The sequence below is a fragment of the Mus caroli genome, chromosome 7 (assembly GCF_900094665.2).
Source record: "Mus caroli chromosome 7, CAROLI_EIJ_v1.1, whole genome shotgun sequence".
In the NCBI taxonomy this organism is placed as follows: domain Eukaryota; kingdom Metazoa; phylum Chordata; class Mammalia; order Rodentia; family Muridae; genus Mus; species Mus caroli.
In genome coordinates, this window is record NC_034576.1 from 95,541,025 (window position 1) to 95,556,468 (window position 15,444).

At 38.7% G+C, this 15,444-nt stretch overlaps 1 protein-coding gene across 1 annotated transcript in view; it reads left to right on the plus strand.

Annotated features, from left to right (window-relative positions):
- Positions 1-1,265: 1,265 nt before the first annotated feature.
- Ccdc90b (coiled-coil domain containing 90B) overlaps positions 1,266-15,444 on the plus strand; it is a 19,573-nt gene continuing 5,394 nt past the window's right edge. The window contains exons 1-7 of the mRNA XM_021167747.2: positions 1,266-1,741; positions 7,699-7,818; positions 8,560-8,663; positions 11,860-11,961; positions 13,554-13,595; positions 13,676-13,747; positions 14,261-14,314. Of these exons, the coding sequence (XP_021023406.1) occupies positions 1,642-1,741; positions 7,699-7,818; positions 8,560-8,663; positions 11,860-11,961; positions 13,554-13,595; positions 13,676-13,747; positions 14,261-14,314 (594 nt within the window). The 5' untranslated portion in view covers positions 1,266-1,641. The remainder of the gene's footprint in view (positions 1,742-7,698; positions 7,819-8,559; positions 8,664-11,859; positions 11,962-13,553; positions 13,596-13,675; positions 13,748-14,260; positions 14,315-15,444) is intronic.

The following is a 15,444-nucleotide window of genomic DNA, read 5'->3' on the forward strand; positions in this document are numbered from 1 at the left end:
CTCCTGCTACTCTCCCCTTTCTCTTTCCTAATAGTCCCTCCCCTTCTATTTTATGCCTTACATATACACACCACTAGATTGCACATATGAGGAAACACACAGGATGTTTGTATTTGTGTATCTGCCTTACTTTGCTTAATATGATACTCTCCCGTTCCCCCATGCCCACCCCAATGTCATGAATTTGATTTCCTTTAAAAAAAAAAAAAAGAAAGAAAGATTTATTTTATGTATATGAGTACACTGTAGCTGTCTTCAGACATACCAGAAGAGAGCATCGGATCCCGTTACAAAAGGTTGTGAGTCACCATGTGGTTGCTGGGAACTGAACTCAGGACCTCTGGAAGAGCAGTCAGTGCTCTTAATGGCTGAGCCACCTCTCCTGCCCTTGATTTTCTTTATAACTAAATAAAACTCCATTGTGCACATAATAATTCTTATTCATTTGTTGATGGGCTCCTAGGCTTTCTCCATAGGTTGGCTATTGCAAATACGGCCAACATGCCACTCTTAGCTGGGCTAGAAGATTAATTGTTTAAAAAACTTACATGATACTAAGATATTACTGTTTCCTTATTCTCTACCTTCTCCTGTTTTCTCTATTACAAGTTCTTGGGGAGCAGAAATCCTTGTAATCCCCACATAGGCTGGGAAAAAATTCCTGTACAGTAAGAACTTAAATTGTTGTTGGAATTCTTTGTTCTTCAAATCATTAATCTTTAAACCTAGTTGGCATTCAGATATTTCTTAGAATGAGATTGGAAAATATTTTAAAGTCTAGAGTGCTTCGCTTGAATACCAGGGACCCACCTGCAGCCGAGGGGAACTGTCTCTCCTGCCGCTCTGTCCCTAGTACCCACGACAGAATCATTTTAATTTCCATGTGTAATCTACTAAAGCACTTGCTGGTGAGAACCAAGTTTTGTTTTTAATGAGCTTCAGTGCTTGAAGTGGTGGCTGGTGGGTAGCTGATTCCCACAAAGTTGCAATCTAGGTAAGCGACTGACTAGTTAGTACATTGCTTTCAAGATTTTACCAGTTGGGGCAATGACTTTGGTAACTGAAGTTGGAGAAAGTTAAATCATGAACAATGCCGACCCAGGAAATGGAGAATTTTCGTTTCCCTGAAGAGAAGGCCTAAAACAGTTGGTCCTCCAGTGCACCAGAGGGCCAAGCAGAGAGACGCGAAACTGCAAGTGTGTGGTGCGCTTTGGACTTCCACGGGCACTGGTCGATGCTACAACGCGGTCTCATCCCCACAATCCTCAGCAGCAAGGACTGCGGGTCCCATGATGCTATGCGGCTACGCTGGATTCGGTCTGGGAAGCTTGCTGCGGGACTAACTCGCCGCCCGCAAATGGGCGCCAGAAGGTTCTCCAAGACCCCGCTTTCTTAGGGCGGTAAAGGCGGGAAGAGATGGGAAAAGGGCGATGGGCTAGGGGGATAAGCTTTGAGTCGTGTGAAGTGTGGCTCTGTGAAGAGGCGTAGCTTTGTAGAAGAAAAACCCCTCAAGTAGGTGCTTTAGTCCGGAAACTACATTTCCCAGCATCCTGATGGTGAGAGGACTTCATTGTCCGAAAGCCTCAGCGAGAATCAACGCGTATTCCGCTTCCCCTTGCTGACCTGCGGAGCTCCGAGACTATGAGGAGCCGCTGGATTTGGCGGTTCCTGCGCCCTGACGGCGGCGGAATCCGCTGGACTCCAACTCCCCATGGGCGTCTGTCACCCGCCCTGCGGAGAGGTGAGACGAAGAGTCGCTCAGGGAGAAGGTTCGGGCGGGTGTGCCCGCTCAGGCGTCCGCGAGAGTGACACACCCCCTGCAGGGCCCCGCCCACCCGCGCAGAGCCACCCTCGAGCTCCCGGGATGGCGGGTCTTGGGCGGAACCGACGGGGTCTGGCTGGAGAGCTTCCTCCTAGACCCAGCCCCTGCGGACCTGCGCCTCCTCTCCGCTTGAGTTGGTGGGGGCGCGGGGCGGGGTTCCGTCTCACTCCGTTTATGAACTCTTAGGTAGTTTGCGGGTGTCCTGATTTACAAATCACATACTAGGGTTTTGTTTTGTTTTTTAAGTGTCCTGGAACCTATGCGTTTCCAAACACTTTGTTAGTCTGTATATCCTGGAGAATATCTTACTTTACTCTGAGAACTACTTCCAAGGCCTTTTTTATACTTTTGCTTTTCAGTTTTTCCTCCGTAAAAGGCATCCCAAACTCCACATTTCGTTCTTCCTGGATCTGTGTATGATGATAAACTGAGTTATTCATACCCAAAAACACTTCTCCACCCTCCACACTTGTGTGGTTTTGTTGCTTGTCACTGTTTTGTTTTCACCCTGTTATTTAATTCTATTTGTTCCACTGACTTTCAATCAAGGCTGCTGTTTAACTGCTAGAATTAGTCACATCTCTGATTCCATATTTAGGTAGTTATTATAAATACATATTCTGGTGGACTTTTCAGAAAAGGGTAGGGAGGAGGGTCCACTGGTAGAAACATGTGCTGCACACAAGCATAACAACACAAAGTTGAACCCCCAGCCAATTCCAGGTTCAATAAAAGCTGCCCTTTCAAAGACTTAGGAAGGGCATGAGAGAGCAGGATACAAAGACCTCCTCTGGCCTCTCCTTAGGTATGTGTGCCCTCACACACAAACAAAGGGGTAGCATTGTTTTGAATCTGATGAAATAATTCAAATCTCAACTTATCTGTGTACTTTTACCAAAAATAGAACACCCCAGGAAAATGTTAATATTTTAGTACAATTTTCAAGTTATTCCACTAGAAGTCTGGTTACTCTTGAGGAAATCTTGTCTCCCCTTAAAATTAGTGCATGGTTTGTGTCCCTGTTCAGTGTAACAAGTATTTACTGCTTACTATAGACAAATGTCAATAGTCTAGCAAATTTGAAAGTTGGTCCTTATCCCATGGAAATACCACAGTATAGTTATTTTCAAGTAAATGGTGAGATGCAGAGGAAGCCCTGATTTGTCTACATGGTTTTGCCGATGGTGCTGCAGTCTTCATTTGTTACTATCCGCACTTAGCAGTACATCAGAAACACTACAGATGTTTCTTCTAAGTACAGATTGCCAAGCCTTATGACCAGAAGTACTGAATCAGTCCTCAGGTGGAGAGGAAGCATTTTTGTTAGTTCATTTAATTTGCCATAGATTCTCTGAACCAACATATACATTATGCCACTAGACTATAATGTAAGAATATGTTCTTTGGAGTTGTTTGTTTGAAATGAGTTTCACTATGTAACCTTAGCTGGCCTTGAGCTGTAGAGCAGGCTGGCCTTGAACTCACAGAGATCCACCTGTCTCCACCTCCCGAGTGTTGGGATTAAAGGCATGTACCACCACCTACTCCCTGAGAATATATGCTTTAATTCTTTGAATTTTTATAGAAAAATAACAAGCTGGTACCAGGCAAGATAAGTCTGCAGGCAGAGGTATTATTGCCAAGCCTGATGATTAGGTTTGGTCCTGGGAATCATGTGATGGGAGAGCCAAGTCCTGAAAGTTGACCTCTGACCTCCACACATACTTTTACATGCACACACCCACATACATACATCCACACACAAATATACAAATAAGAAAACTAACCAGTTATGTCTTTGAAGTGGTTCAGTTCTAAAAACAGGCAATAAATTAATAAAACTTGCAACTTAGATTTAGTGAACTCTATTTTATATGCCTTTTTAAAAAGTAAATTTTGGTCTTTTCCAAAAGAGTCATTTTCTACAAGATAGTCCAGAGATCTATAGTAGTCATTTTGTAAATTGATAAGTCTTTTAATTTTGAATTTGCTATCTCACTGTAAAAATACAAGATTAGTTTGAAAAAATTAAAATGAAGTATGTAGGGTTTTATATAGATGTCAAATGTACTCTTGTTTTGTTTTTCAAAACAGGGTTTCTCTGTATAACCCTGGCTGTCCTGGAACTTGCTCTGTTCACCTAAGCTGGCCTCATACACTCAGAGATCTGACTGCCTCTCTGCTGGGATAAAAGGCATGTATACCACCACTGCCTGGTATCAAATAGACTCTTAAGGAGTGCTTATGAATCAGATTGCTCATGTCACAATCAGACCAGTGATAATACCTTATTGAGAATATTTAAAAGCCTTTCAAAGAAATGAAACAGATACTTTACCCACTCAAAGTCCTGGTGCCAGAGACTATCAACACCCACATCAGAGAAATAAAGTCACATAAAGAAATGGGATGGAGAGATGGCTCAGCAGTTAAGAACACTTTTAGAAGACCTGACTTTGGTTCCCAGCATCCATCTCAGGCAGCACTTGTAAATGCCTGTAACTCCAGCTCCAGGGGATCCAGCACCCCTGTAGCTTCCACAGTCATGCTCACAAGTGACATACATTCACGTAGACACACACATACTTTTAAGTAAAAATTTTTAAAATCTTACAGAAATATCCCATATATATTTCATTATTCTCACCCTATCATAAATAGAATGCAAGGTAGAAATGACAGTGTTGCATGCCTTGGTGAATTTTGCCCATTCTGTTTATCTATCTGGCTTACTTCTCTAAGATTTCATATAACTCTAGTTATTTCCACATAATCTTTACTCCCACAGAGGACCAAATGGATATATTTTGAAATCACATCATAAGAACCACAACTTTGAAGGTCCAGAGCAGAAGTGAACACCTTATAATCTTCTGCTACCCAGAAGGCTGGAATAGGATCATCTGAACCCAGCAATCTGAGAAACTTGAACAAGTCTTTGACCCCAAAACATCATTGTACATACAGTGCCAAACACAGTTCCTTCCATTCAGCACTTATCTTTAGACCAGCTAAAGCTGTTGGGCAATGGGACCTGAGCAGACCAAGAACAGACATGGCCCCCATTCTCAAGGTTTACTTTGTAGGTTAACAAACTTTCTGTGAAAGGGCAAATAGGAAATATTTTAGTTTGTGTGGGCCATATGGTTGATTACAACTTCTCTGTCATTGTGTCAAAGCACTCCTAGATAATAATTTCAGTTAAGTTTTATTGATGGAAACAACTTTGTAAACCAGGTGTTGGTAGCCTGATGGCAGGAGTTGACTAATGCCTGATCTAATGAGGAACTTAAAGGGTAAGTTACATAAATATGAAGACTGTGAAAAAGAATAGTACAGAGTAGAGATCTGACCTCAGGAATCCTTTCACACTTTGCACCAGAAGAGACCTTTGTGCAGAGCTCTCAAGAATGAATATGAACAGGCAAAAAGCTTTCTGAACACAGGATAGGCAAGGCCCCAAGAAGGAAAAGCAAGCAGATGACATGTTTGTAGATAAAGTCTAAGAGCCAGAAAGCGTAATAGGACATGAAATTAGCTATGCCCTGTAGAGAGTTGTTGGTGCTCTATACCATGGAGTTGATTTTTTTTAAGGCATTCATTATTTGTTGACTGATATCAGGAACTGTACTAATTTGACTGCCATGAAACCTAAGATCTGAGACAGCATACTTGCCTACAAACATCACTTTTTCCCATCAATAAAATAAGAATTTAATAATAAGCATAAAATCATTAAAATAAACATTTCTGATTCTTTTCTAAGCGAACTTGTGGGGCAGAAGAGGTAACTAAGAGTACCAAATCATTTCTCCCAGTACAGCTGAATAGGACAGCTACTAAATCTATACTTCAGAGTTTTATTTTCTTTCCTACTTTACATCTCACACACAAAAACATCTGTTTTGTTTCTTTTTTTTAAACCTTTTCTAGACGACACTCAGCCAAAAAGGCTACTTTGCTAGTATGTTTTCAAAGCACTGTTCTGCCTTTCCAACTGCTTTATCTCTTTGATTAAATGGAAATCATAAGTGAGGCTTTGAAATTTTTTTATGACACGTTTACTGCGTTTTGATAAAACCAGTGAAGACACCTGGTATGTCTGGCTTCACTATATTTTTCCCTGTGCCCAGCACATGATCCAGTGTATAATCTATATTTGTTATTATAAAGATTTTGACTATAGAGATACTTATTAAGGAATTACATATGCCTTAAAAATTATTAGCATAAAGTAATACCTGAAATTAAACCTGTCCTTTAAGTAACTAGATATATAAGTAGCTTGGATAAAATAAGACAGCACAGGCTATAGATAAGATGTGAGCTTTATAGTCAAAAGAACCTAAATCTGAATCCTATTACCTATTACTGTTTCTGTGACCTAAGCAAATTCCTTTGCCTTTCCTAAGCATGGTATGGCTTAACCTAGTCTGGACTGGTTTGGGTATGAAACTCAGGCTAGCATTGAATTCATGATCCTCCTGCATCAGTCTCCTGAGTGCTAGAATCACCATATTCAGCATTAGGTACCAAACCTAACTCTAATAAGCATGATTTTTTAAATTTAAAAATGAGGATTCTGCTACCTTGCTTTGGAAGCATATAAGTTATCTGGTATGACACCTTATACTTGACTATCACACTGACAGTATCTTAATGTATCACAATAGTTAAGAAGTTTTATATGTGTAGAATTCCTCAGAGGAAATACCTCATAATAAAATTCATCAGACTATACTGTGCCCAAGTTGAGTTTTGGGAATTTAACACATCAGGACAAGATATCAGAAACAACTGATAGCTCTTAGATCTCCTATACTGACCAGTAAATGCTCCAGAACTTAAACTCAAATTCATTCCTGTGTATCAAAGTCCTGTTGCATGACAAAACACATATATCAGCTTGCCCAGTTAGCCCATTACAGACAAAGTACAGATTATAACATAGTCCAACTTAGTGAACCATGCGTTTTATTGGGGTTGCTCACAGGAGCAGAAATGACTGAGAAATGGCATCATCAAAGCCCAGCCCAGCATGGGTGAGAGCTCATAACGCTGGGGACCTAGAGCACACCACACAGCCTGCAGGCAGCTCAACAGGCTGTCCTTTCCAGGTGCCTCAGTTGGTCTGAGCCTCTTTTAGGCAGTTTGTCTGGCTTCTGCTTCCTTGGGACAGCTGTTCTGGTCTGAGTCATCTTTCAGTTCAGTTTGTCTGGGTCTCCTTAGCAATGTGGCTCCTCCCAGAATCTGTGCAGCTTCCTTCCATCTGAGAGGGTGCTTATTCTAGCAGAAAGTTGCATATATTCTAGCTTAAGGAGCTTTCCTGAAGGGTGAAATGTTCCCATATTGAAGGGAACTAACACAACAAGTGCCCTTGTGAGTCCTAAAGATACAGTATGAAAAATACAGCCAAGGTAGCATAGGGCTTATAGTCAGGGTCTGAAAGAAAACAATTACTCGTTAACTGTATTATAGCTGAAAACTAGGAAATAAATGGTACCACGACAGATGGGACCAGAAGGTTTTATGAGAGACTTCTGAGCACTGGAGAAAGGGAGGCAGATTCTGTTTCCCCGTAGGTAGGATAGAGGCCATGGCATCTAAAGCAGTAAATGCACGTTAGGATTTACACCAACTCTTGAATTATTTTTGAATGCTAAAGAAGAAAATGAAATATCTACTAATGGCTGCCATATATAGGATAGCATCAGACATTCTGATGAAAGGGGTTGAGAAGAGTCAGTGAATTTGGGTGAAATTACAGGACACCTAATTGGGAAGCTAGAATTGTATTTAAATACATGTGGAGAGCTCTTTAGAAGCCAAAGTGTGATACCATTGTAAATTATTATAACATTGTTTTCTCTTTTCAGGGTTCTTGACCACCACAACTAAGTCAGATTATGATAGAAGACCAGTGGATATAACTCCTCTAGAACAAAGAAAATTAACTTTTGATACCCATGCGTTGGTGCAGGACTTGGAAACTCACGGTGAGAAAGATGAATACGAAGAAAATTAGCAGCACTCATATAATGAATTCCCAAGTCAGTTACCAACAACTAAGAGGGATTATTGAAAGAGAATGCTTGCCATACACTGGAATGCTTTATAATCACTTAAAATCATTGTTAAGAGAGCGGGAAAAAAGCATAGGATAAATTTATATGCACAAAATGATTCCAGTAAAGTAAAAATAAAAAAAAAATTTAGGCTAATACTAAAATCTGGATGGAAATTTAAAGAAGAAAAAAGTAATAACATATTTCCAGATATGACAGTATATTACAGGGGAGCACCTAATAGCACGGGGTGGTATTCAGAAATACTGAATCAGCTTACTGAAGTTCTAGGTAAACCTAATGTTTTAGGAGGCAATAAAAGAAAGCTTAGTAATTTTATTGAAAAGTAGACAAAAGCTATAAAAAAGTAGTGCAGAGAAAAATAATAAAATGTATTCACCTGCTTACCTTCACTATCAGCCAAGTACTAATTGAAGAACAAATGAAAATAATGAAATATGGTTTTATTGCCAATTATATACTTCCAAAAAAACTAGAAATATTCAATTTTGTTGTAGATCTAATTAGGAATTGCAGAGTGATTTTAAAATAAGATAGCACTGTCCATCTTTTCCTTGTAACTGTTTTAACAGTGGAGCTATTGGAAGTTTGTTAGCTGTCTCTTTTGCTAGTGATGTACATGTTTTAAAATGCAGATTTACTTGTATGCAGGATTTGACAAAACACAAGCACAGACAATTGTATCAGTGCTCAGTACGCTGTCAAATGTCAGCCTGGACACTGTCTACAAGGAGATGGTGACTAAAGCTCAACAGGTAGGTAATACACTCATCTTCTCTCTCCTGATAAGTTTCATGACATCGTCTTTTTCAAGGGAGGCGGAAAGGACAAATTAGAAAGGCCTTTCTCAGAGTCTGTCTAGAAGAGTTGGAGTGTCCTTGATACCTAGAGTGGAATTCATTCATCTTCCCTTGTGTGAGATGGTCATGGTGGTAGACTGAGAGAGGAAGCTCTCAAAGTGAAAGAGCTAGCCTTTCAATATGATGTGTCTACTGTTTTCATGGGTTGCACCATGGTTAATTTTTACAGACTTTGTAAGCTAGAAGGGACTAACATAGCTATAGAAGACTTTATAAATGACCTGGCTGAAAGTTTAAATCTGATGGGATGTAAAATTAAAAAAAAAAAAAAAAATCAAGCATGTCATGACACAAGTGTGGATGTCAGAGGACAGCTTACAAGAGTTGGTTCTCTGCTGCCACCACGTGAGTCCCAGGGACTGAACTCAGGTTGTGAAGTTGAGGCAGCACACATGCTTACCCACTAAGCCATTTTGCTGATCTGTGCAAAGACTGAGTCATTTTCAAGACTTCATATTTCGATGATAATGGACAAAAATAAACAAGATATTGAACTATTTAAAAATCTGTTTTATTCTTATACTTTTATTTTGATTTTTCAAGTTTAGTCTTTTTCCTTCAGATGGTTATTTCATAACCATAAAACCTAAGATTTCTTACATAAAATTAGAATCTAAAAAGGGTTAGAGAAAATCAATAGCTCTTAAAGATTTTTACTATAATTCTTAATTTGTTAGACATTAAAACACCTATCTCTTACATCTAACTTTCTTTTCAATTTTGCATTATTTTTAGCTTAGCTTATTTCAGGATCATCACAAACTAGTCAATTAAAAACTGGGAAAAAATGGCCAAGTATTTAATTAATTCTCCCAAAGCTCTGCTATGTCTATGGGCTATCCAAAGGAGCGATTGACACTTTCAGTAAAATAACTTACTATTAAATTTTAAGCCTGCTTTTTGTGCAAGCACAAATTTAAAACTATGATTTGAGGACTATTCCTGCTGCCAGAACCATGTAGTCCTACATACTAAAAATAGCACTCAGTGTAGAAATGTTACTATTAAACTTTTGGCTTTTAAAAATACTGGTTTGGGGCTGGTGAGATGGCTCAGTGGTTAAGAGCGCCGACTGCTCTTCCGAAGGTCCCGAGTTCAGATCCCAGCAACCACATGGTGGCTCACAACCATCCATAACGAAATCTGATGCCCTCTCCTGGAGTGTCTGAAGACAGCTACAGTGTACTTACATATAATAAATAAATGAATCTTAAAAAAAATAAATAAATAAAAATAAAAATACTGGTTTGTGATGTAAGCACCCTGTTCATCTAGGAACCTAATCCCACCTCTAAACTTTAGTTCCAAATAAGAAAGGGAAAGTTAGTTTTTAGAAGGAAGCAGCCATGTTTGAAAATGATGTCTAATGAGTGGCAGACAAAGTGACAAATCAGAGAAAAATCTGACAGTAAATAGGATATGCCCAACTCTGACCAGAAGAGAGAAAGAAAAGCTATTTAAGAGAGAACAGCACAAAGAGAAAGGGAGAGGGGCAGTTTTACTGGGACAGTGGTAAAGACAGGTTGCAGAGAGAAAACAAGCCAGAGAATGAGAAGGAGCCAGAAGATAGGAACAGATTGCCAGAGTTAGTATGAGGCCAAATTCAGTCAGAAATTGAGAGAAGCTAGATTGAATCAACCAGCTTGGAGAGGAGTTTGAGCCATAACAGCCAGCCAGAAATCAGTAAGAACAAGGAAGGGGTGAGCTTATTTAGTAGTAAATCTCAGAGGCTGAAAACATTCTAGGCCTAGATAAGATTGTACAAAGGCTAGAAGCTTCCAGGATCAGGCTTTGGTTAGCAGATAAAGGCATTAATCCTCAGACATGACAATTATATCAGGTGAACAGAAGTTACTTTTACATAAAGATGTATGAATTGTAGACCCTTTGAAAACTAAATTAGCATAGCTTTCAGAGATGTCTTAAATTGTGCCCTCTGTTATAAAAAAAAAACTTAATTCAGTTTTCAGTCTTTCTTACCTATATCAGTCAGTAAGGAACTGTGACTTTAAAAATGGACTAGTAGCTCTTTTTGCTTAGAACTTTTTCTTTATTAAAAAGCCCTGCTATGTAAGCCTGTTCTTAAGATTACACTCTCTTCCTTTACCTTTAAAGAGAGAGAAATTATGAATCTTTCTAACTTTTAAGAATCTGACTGTGGAAACAGATTTCTTTGCAGGGTTGCTATGAGTCACTTCTGCAGAAATGTTCTGCTAAGTATACTTAGTATATGCCAAGGCTACAGCAAGAGGGTCAAGAATTAGATTTAAAACATTAAACCTAATTGTTCCCACTTGTATAGGGGTTTATTACAGAAAAAAAGTATTCTCTAAGTATTTTTTAAGTTATATAGAGCAAGACCTTTTCTGCAGAAACAAGCTTATAGTCCTTTATAAAGCAAATGCTTATGATGTCAGGTAGGAGTTTCCTTTTCTTTCACATTTTTTCTGCAGTGTCAAATACAGGAAAGAGACCAGGACATTTAAACAAAACTAACTATGCTATGCTGATAAAGGACAATTATTTCAATTGTTTATCTTACTTTTAAAAAAATCCTCTGACTCCTATTCGATTTCTTTGTTTTTTCTTATGGTAGAAAAGTCTCTGAAAATCAAAACACTGAAATGTTAGTATCAAACAAAACTGAGGGGCTAGAGAGATGGCTTAGAAGAGCACTGACTGCTCTTCCAGAGGTCCCAAATTCAATTCTCAGCAATCACATGATGGCTCTCAACTATCTGGCATGCATGAAGACTGTGCATAAATAAATACATAAATAAATAGATCGATCTAAAAGAGAAAAACCTAAAACACTGTTTGTTGAGGAACTCATAGAGGCTAAGGAAGCATTTTTGTTGGGACACTCTTCATTAAAAGACCTAGATATTTCTTTTCACTGGAATTTCTTCCTTGAATTTCCTCATTTTTATTTTGTTATTTCAGATATGTGAGTTTCATATGTATTTTTTCTTAATCAGTAATCATACCTGTTAGCAAGTTGACATTCTTTTAAAAATTTATAAAACAATTCAAAAATAAAAGGATGCCACTATTCCATATATTACATGGTTATTTTTATTTTGTTTCCTAGGAAATAACAGTCCAACAGCTAATGGCTCATTTGGATTCCATCAGAAAAGACATGGTCATCCTAGAGAAAAGTGAATTTGCAAATCTGAGAGCAGAGAATGAGGTAATAGAAGTTTTAACTTACCAGTAGTGATTTAAAAAATAACTGATCTCACGGTTTTACTAGTAAATAACTTAGTAAAACCGAATAATATTATGTGTCTTAGTCAGGGTTTCTATTCCTGCACAAACATCATGACCAAGAAGCAAGTTGGGGAGGAAAGGGTTTATTCGGCTTACACTTCCATACTGCTCTTCATCACCAAAAGAAGTCAGGACTGGAACTCAAGCAGGTCAGAAAGCAGGAGCTGATGCAGAGGCCATGGAGGGATGTTCTTTACTGGCTTGCTTCCCCTGGCCTGGCTTGCTCAGCCTGCTCTCTTATAGAACCCTAGACTACCAGCCCAGAGATGGTCCCACCCACAAGGGGCTTTTCCCCCTTGATCACTAATTGAGAAAATGCCTTACAGTTGCATCTCATGGAGGCATTTCCTCAACTGAAGCTCCTTTCTCTGTGATAACTCCAGCTGTGTCAAGTTGACATAAAACTAACCAGTACATTATGTATTACAAAGTTTTTAAATTAAAAATTCACTATTTAGGGCTGGGCATGGTAATGTACACCTTTAGTTCCAGCACATAGGAGACAGAGACAGGTGAGTGTCTGTGTGGCTGAGGGCAGCATGATCTACACAGCACATTCCAGACCAACTAAGGCTAAAGTGAGATCCTGTCTCAAAAAACAAAAACAAGCCACTGTTTAAAAGGTTAAATTAGATTACCTAGTCTTCATCTCTAAATCAGTTTCTTGCATACTGAGTACATATTATAAGTTGTTTATATAAAAGTCATAGAAAGGGGGAAGGATCTGAGCTCCAATATTATATAAATTTTCTAGTATAGCTTGTCATATATTGTTTTTAAAACTGAAAGTACTATGATGTTTTCCATTGAATTTAATGTTGTGTTGTCCTTATCACTGAGAAAAAAAATTAAATATATTTTAAAATTTTATGTGTGTGGCTCTTTGTATATGGGTGCAGGTGCCACAAGAGGGCATCAGATCCTGTGGTGTTGGAATGACAGGCAGTAGTAGGCAACCTAACTTGGCTGCTAGGAACCTGAACCCACTCCCCTAAAAGAGCAGTAAGCACTCTTAACCACTGAGCCATCTCTGTAGACCCTCAAGATGTACTTTTGTAGTTAGAAACAGCTTAAAGTTTAAGATTTATTTTGGGGCTAGGGGCTTAGGAGGGGAAAGGAGGGGGGCTGTAGAGAGAGACATGCCTATAGAGGTCAGAAGAGGGTGTCAAGTCCCCTGAAACTGGGGTCACAGGCAGCTGGTCCAACTCAGGGCCTCTAGAATAGCAGCGAGCAGTCTTAACCACTGAGCCATGTCTCCAGTCCTAGCTTAAAAGTTTTTAAATTTAAAAAAGTAAATCATTTTAAAAGTAAAATCTAACACCAAAACTAAATGTTTTGTACCTAGAATATATTTAATGAATACAGTGGTCTGTTCTTTTTTAAAATCATAATTCTGTATTTTTTAAAAAAAATCCATAGATACCCAATTCTTGCTAATCTATGTTTTCAAATTTATGAAGCTATCACAGGCACTTTTGGATTGATCCTAACTGTCACCTCTTTTATACCTAGAAAATGAAAATTGAACTAGATCAAGTTAAGCAGCAGCTGACTGTAAGTGACATTTATTCCACTAGTTTCAAAACAAGTACCCATTACAAGTTCATTTTTAAAAATACTAATTTTCTTTAAAGAATGAAACCAGTCGAATCAGAGCGGACAATAAACTGGACATTAACCTGGAAAGGAGCAGAGTGACAGACATGGTAACACACTTCTTAAAGTTTACTTTATTCATTTCTTGTGTGCATGCCCAGCAGTGTGCTTTTTTAAAAGATTATTTCTACTTATGTAAGTATGTTGTGTATCCATATGTTATATATCCACCTAGGAGGCAAATATATGCTCAGAGGTATAAGATCCCCTGGAGCTGGAGTTCCATACAGTTGTGAGCTGTCCAGGGGGAGTGCAGGAATCAGAAAAGCAGCAACAAGTCCTCTTAACTGCTGAGCCATTTTTCCAGCCCCTCCAATAATATGTTTTTAAATGAATGTTCTTGTTATATTTATTCCTTTTTAAGTTATTTATAGCCCTTTTTGCATTGCTGCTGTTGTTATAACACATGTAGAAGTGAGAGACAACTTTACAGAGTCAGTTCTCTTCGCCTGCTTGTGGGCTCCAGAGAGCCAGCTCAGGTTGCAGGCTTGTGTGGCAACTGCCTTTCCACTGAGTCTTCTTGCTGTCCAATTTTTCTTTTAATCTGACTTCATATCCTTTAGTTCACAGATCAAGAAAAGCAACTTATAGAAGCAACCAATGAATTTGCCAAAAAGGTATGTAGAAGTTTCTCTTTCATATATCATGTGCTTTTGTATGTTTCACTTTGTAAGTTTGGATTTTAAATACCTAGCCCTATAGAATCTGACTTCTTCACCACTGTCACAGTTTGCCAGCTCTTTAGGGAAAGATGCCCTGAGGAAATGAAGTACTTGAGCTGCTACCTTGGAATAGGAATTAAAGCTTTCTAGACTAGAGAGATGACTCAACATACCACACTTAACAAGGGACTGGAGTTTGGTTCCTGGCACTCATATTAGGCAGCTCACAAACCATCTGTACCTCTGTTCTATGGGATCTCATGCCTGATGCCTCCAACACATATCCACACACAGACACAAAATGTAAAATAAAACAAATCTTAAAAGAAAAAAAAAGGATTAAGGATTGGGCCACAGACCCAGCATTTGAGAAGCAGAGATAGAACTCTTGGGTTTGAGGCTACCCTGGTCTCTACATAGTGAAGTCTCCTGGCCAACCAAAGCTACATAGTGAGACTCCATTTTGAAAAAAAATACCCCCCCTCAATAAAAGTATTAACTTTTGCATGACATACTTTTAAAAATTAAGCTATTTTTACATAGACATAACGTTTATAAAAACAAAAATGCACTATTGTTAAATAAATAAATGTCTAGATTTAAATTTAAAATCTTTACTTTTTAAAACTGATAGTAAATACTTAGTGTTTAATATGTACAAGATTCCATTATACATTTACTTGTGTCTGCTAATATCTTTAGTTTTCAGGTCAGCCTGTATGCTTATCATTATTTCTACTTTAGCAGTTTGAAAAATAATATACAAAAAGGTTAGAATCACACAACCAGTAGGTGGTAGAGTTGACATAGATTGTAGGGGCTGGAGGTGGCTCAGTGGTTAAGAACACTGGCTTCTCTTCCAGAGGTCCCACATTCAATTTCCAGCACCTATATGCCAGCTCACAACTGTCTGTAACTCCAGTTCCAGGTGATCTTTTGCCCTTACACAGACAGACATACATGCAGACAAAACACCAATGTACATGGCATAAAAAAAAAAAAATGTAAAAGACTATGCAGGGGGCTAGCAAACACATGAGTGGATGCTCACAGTCAGATATTGGATGGATCACAGGGCCCCCAAT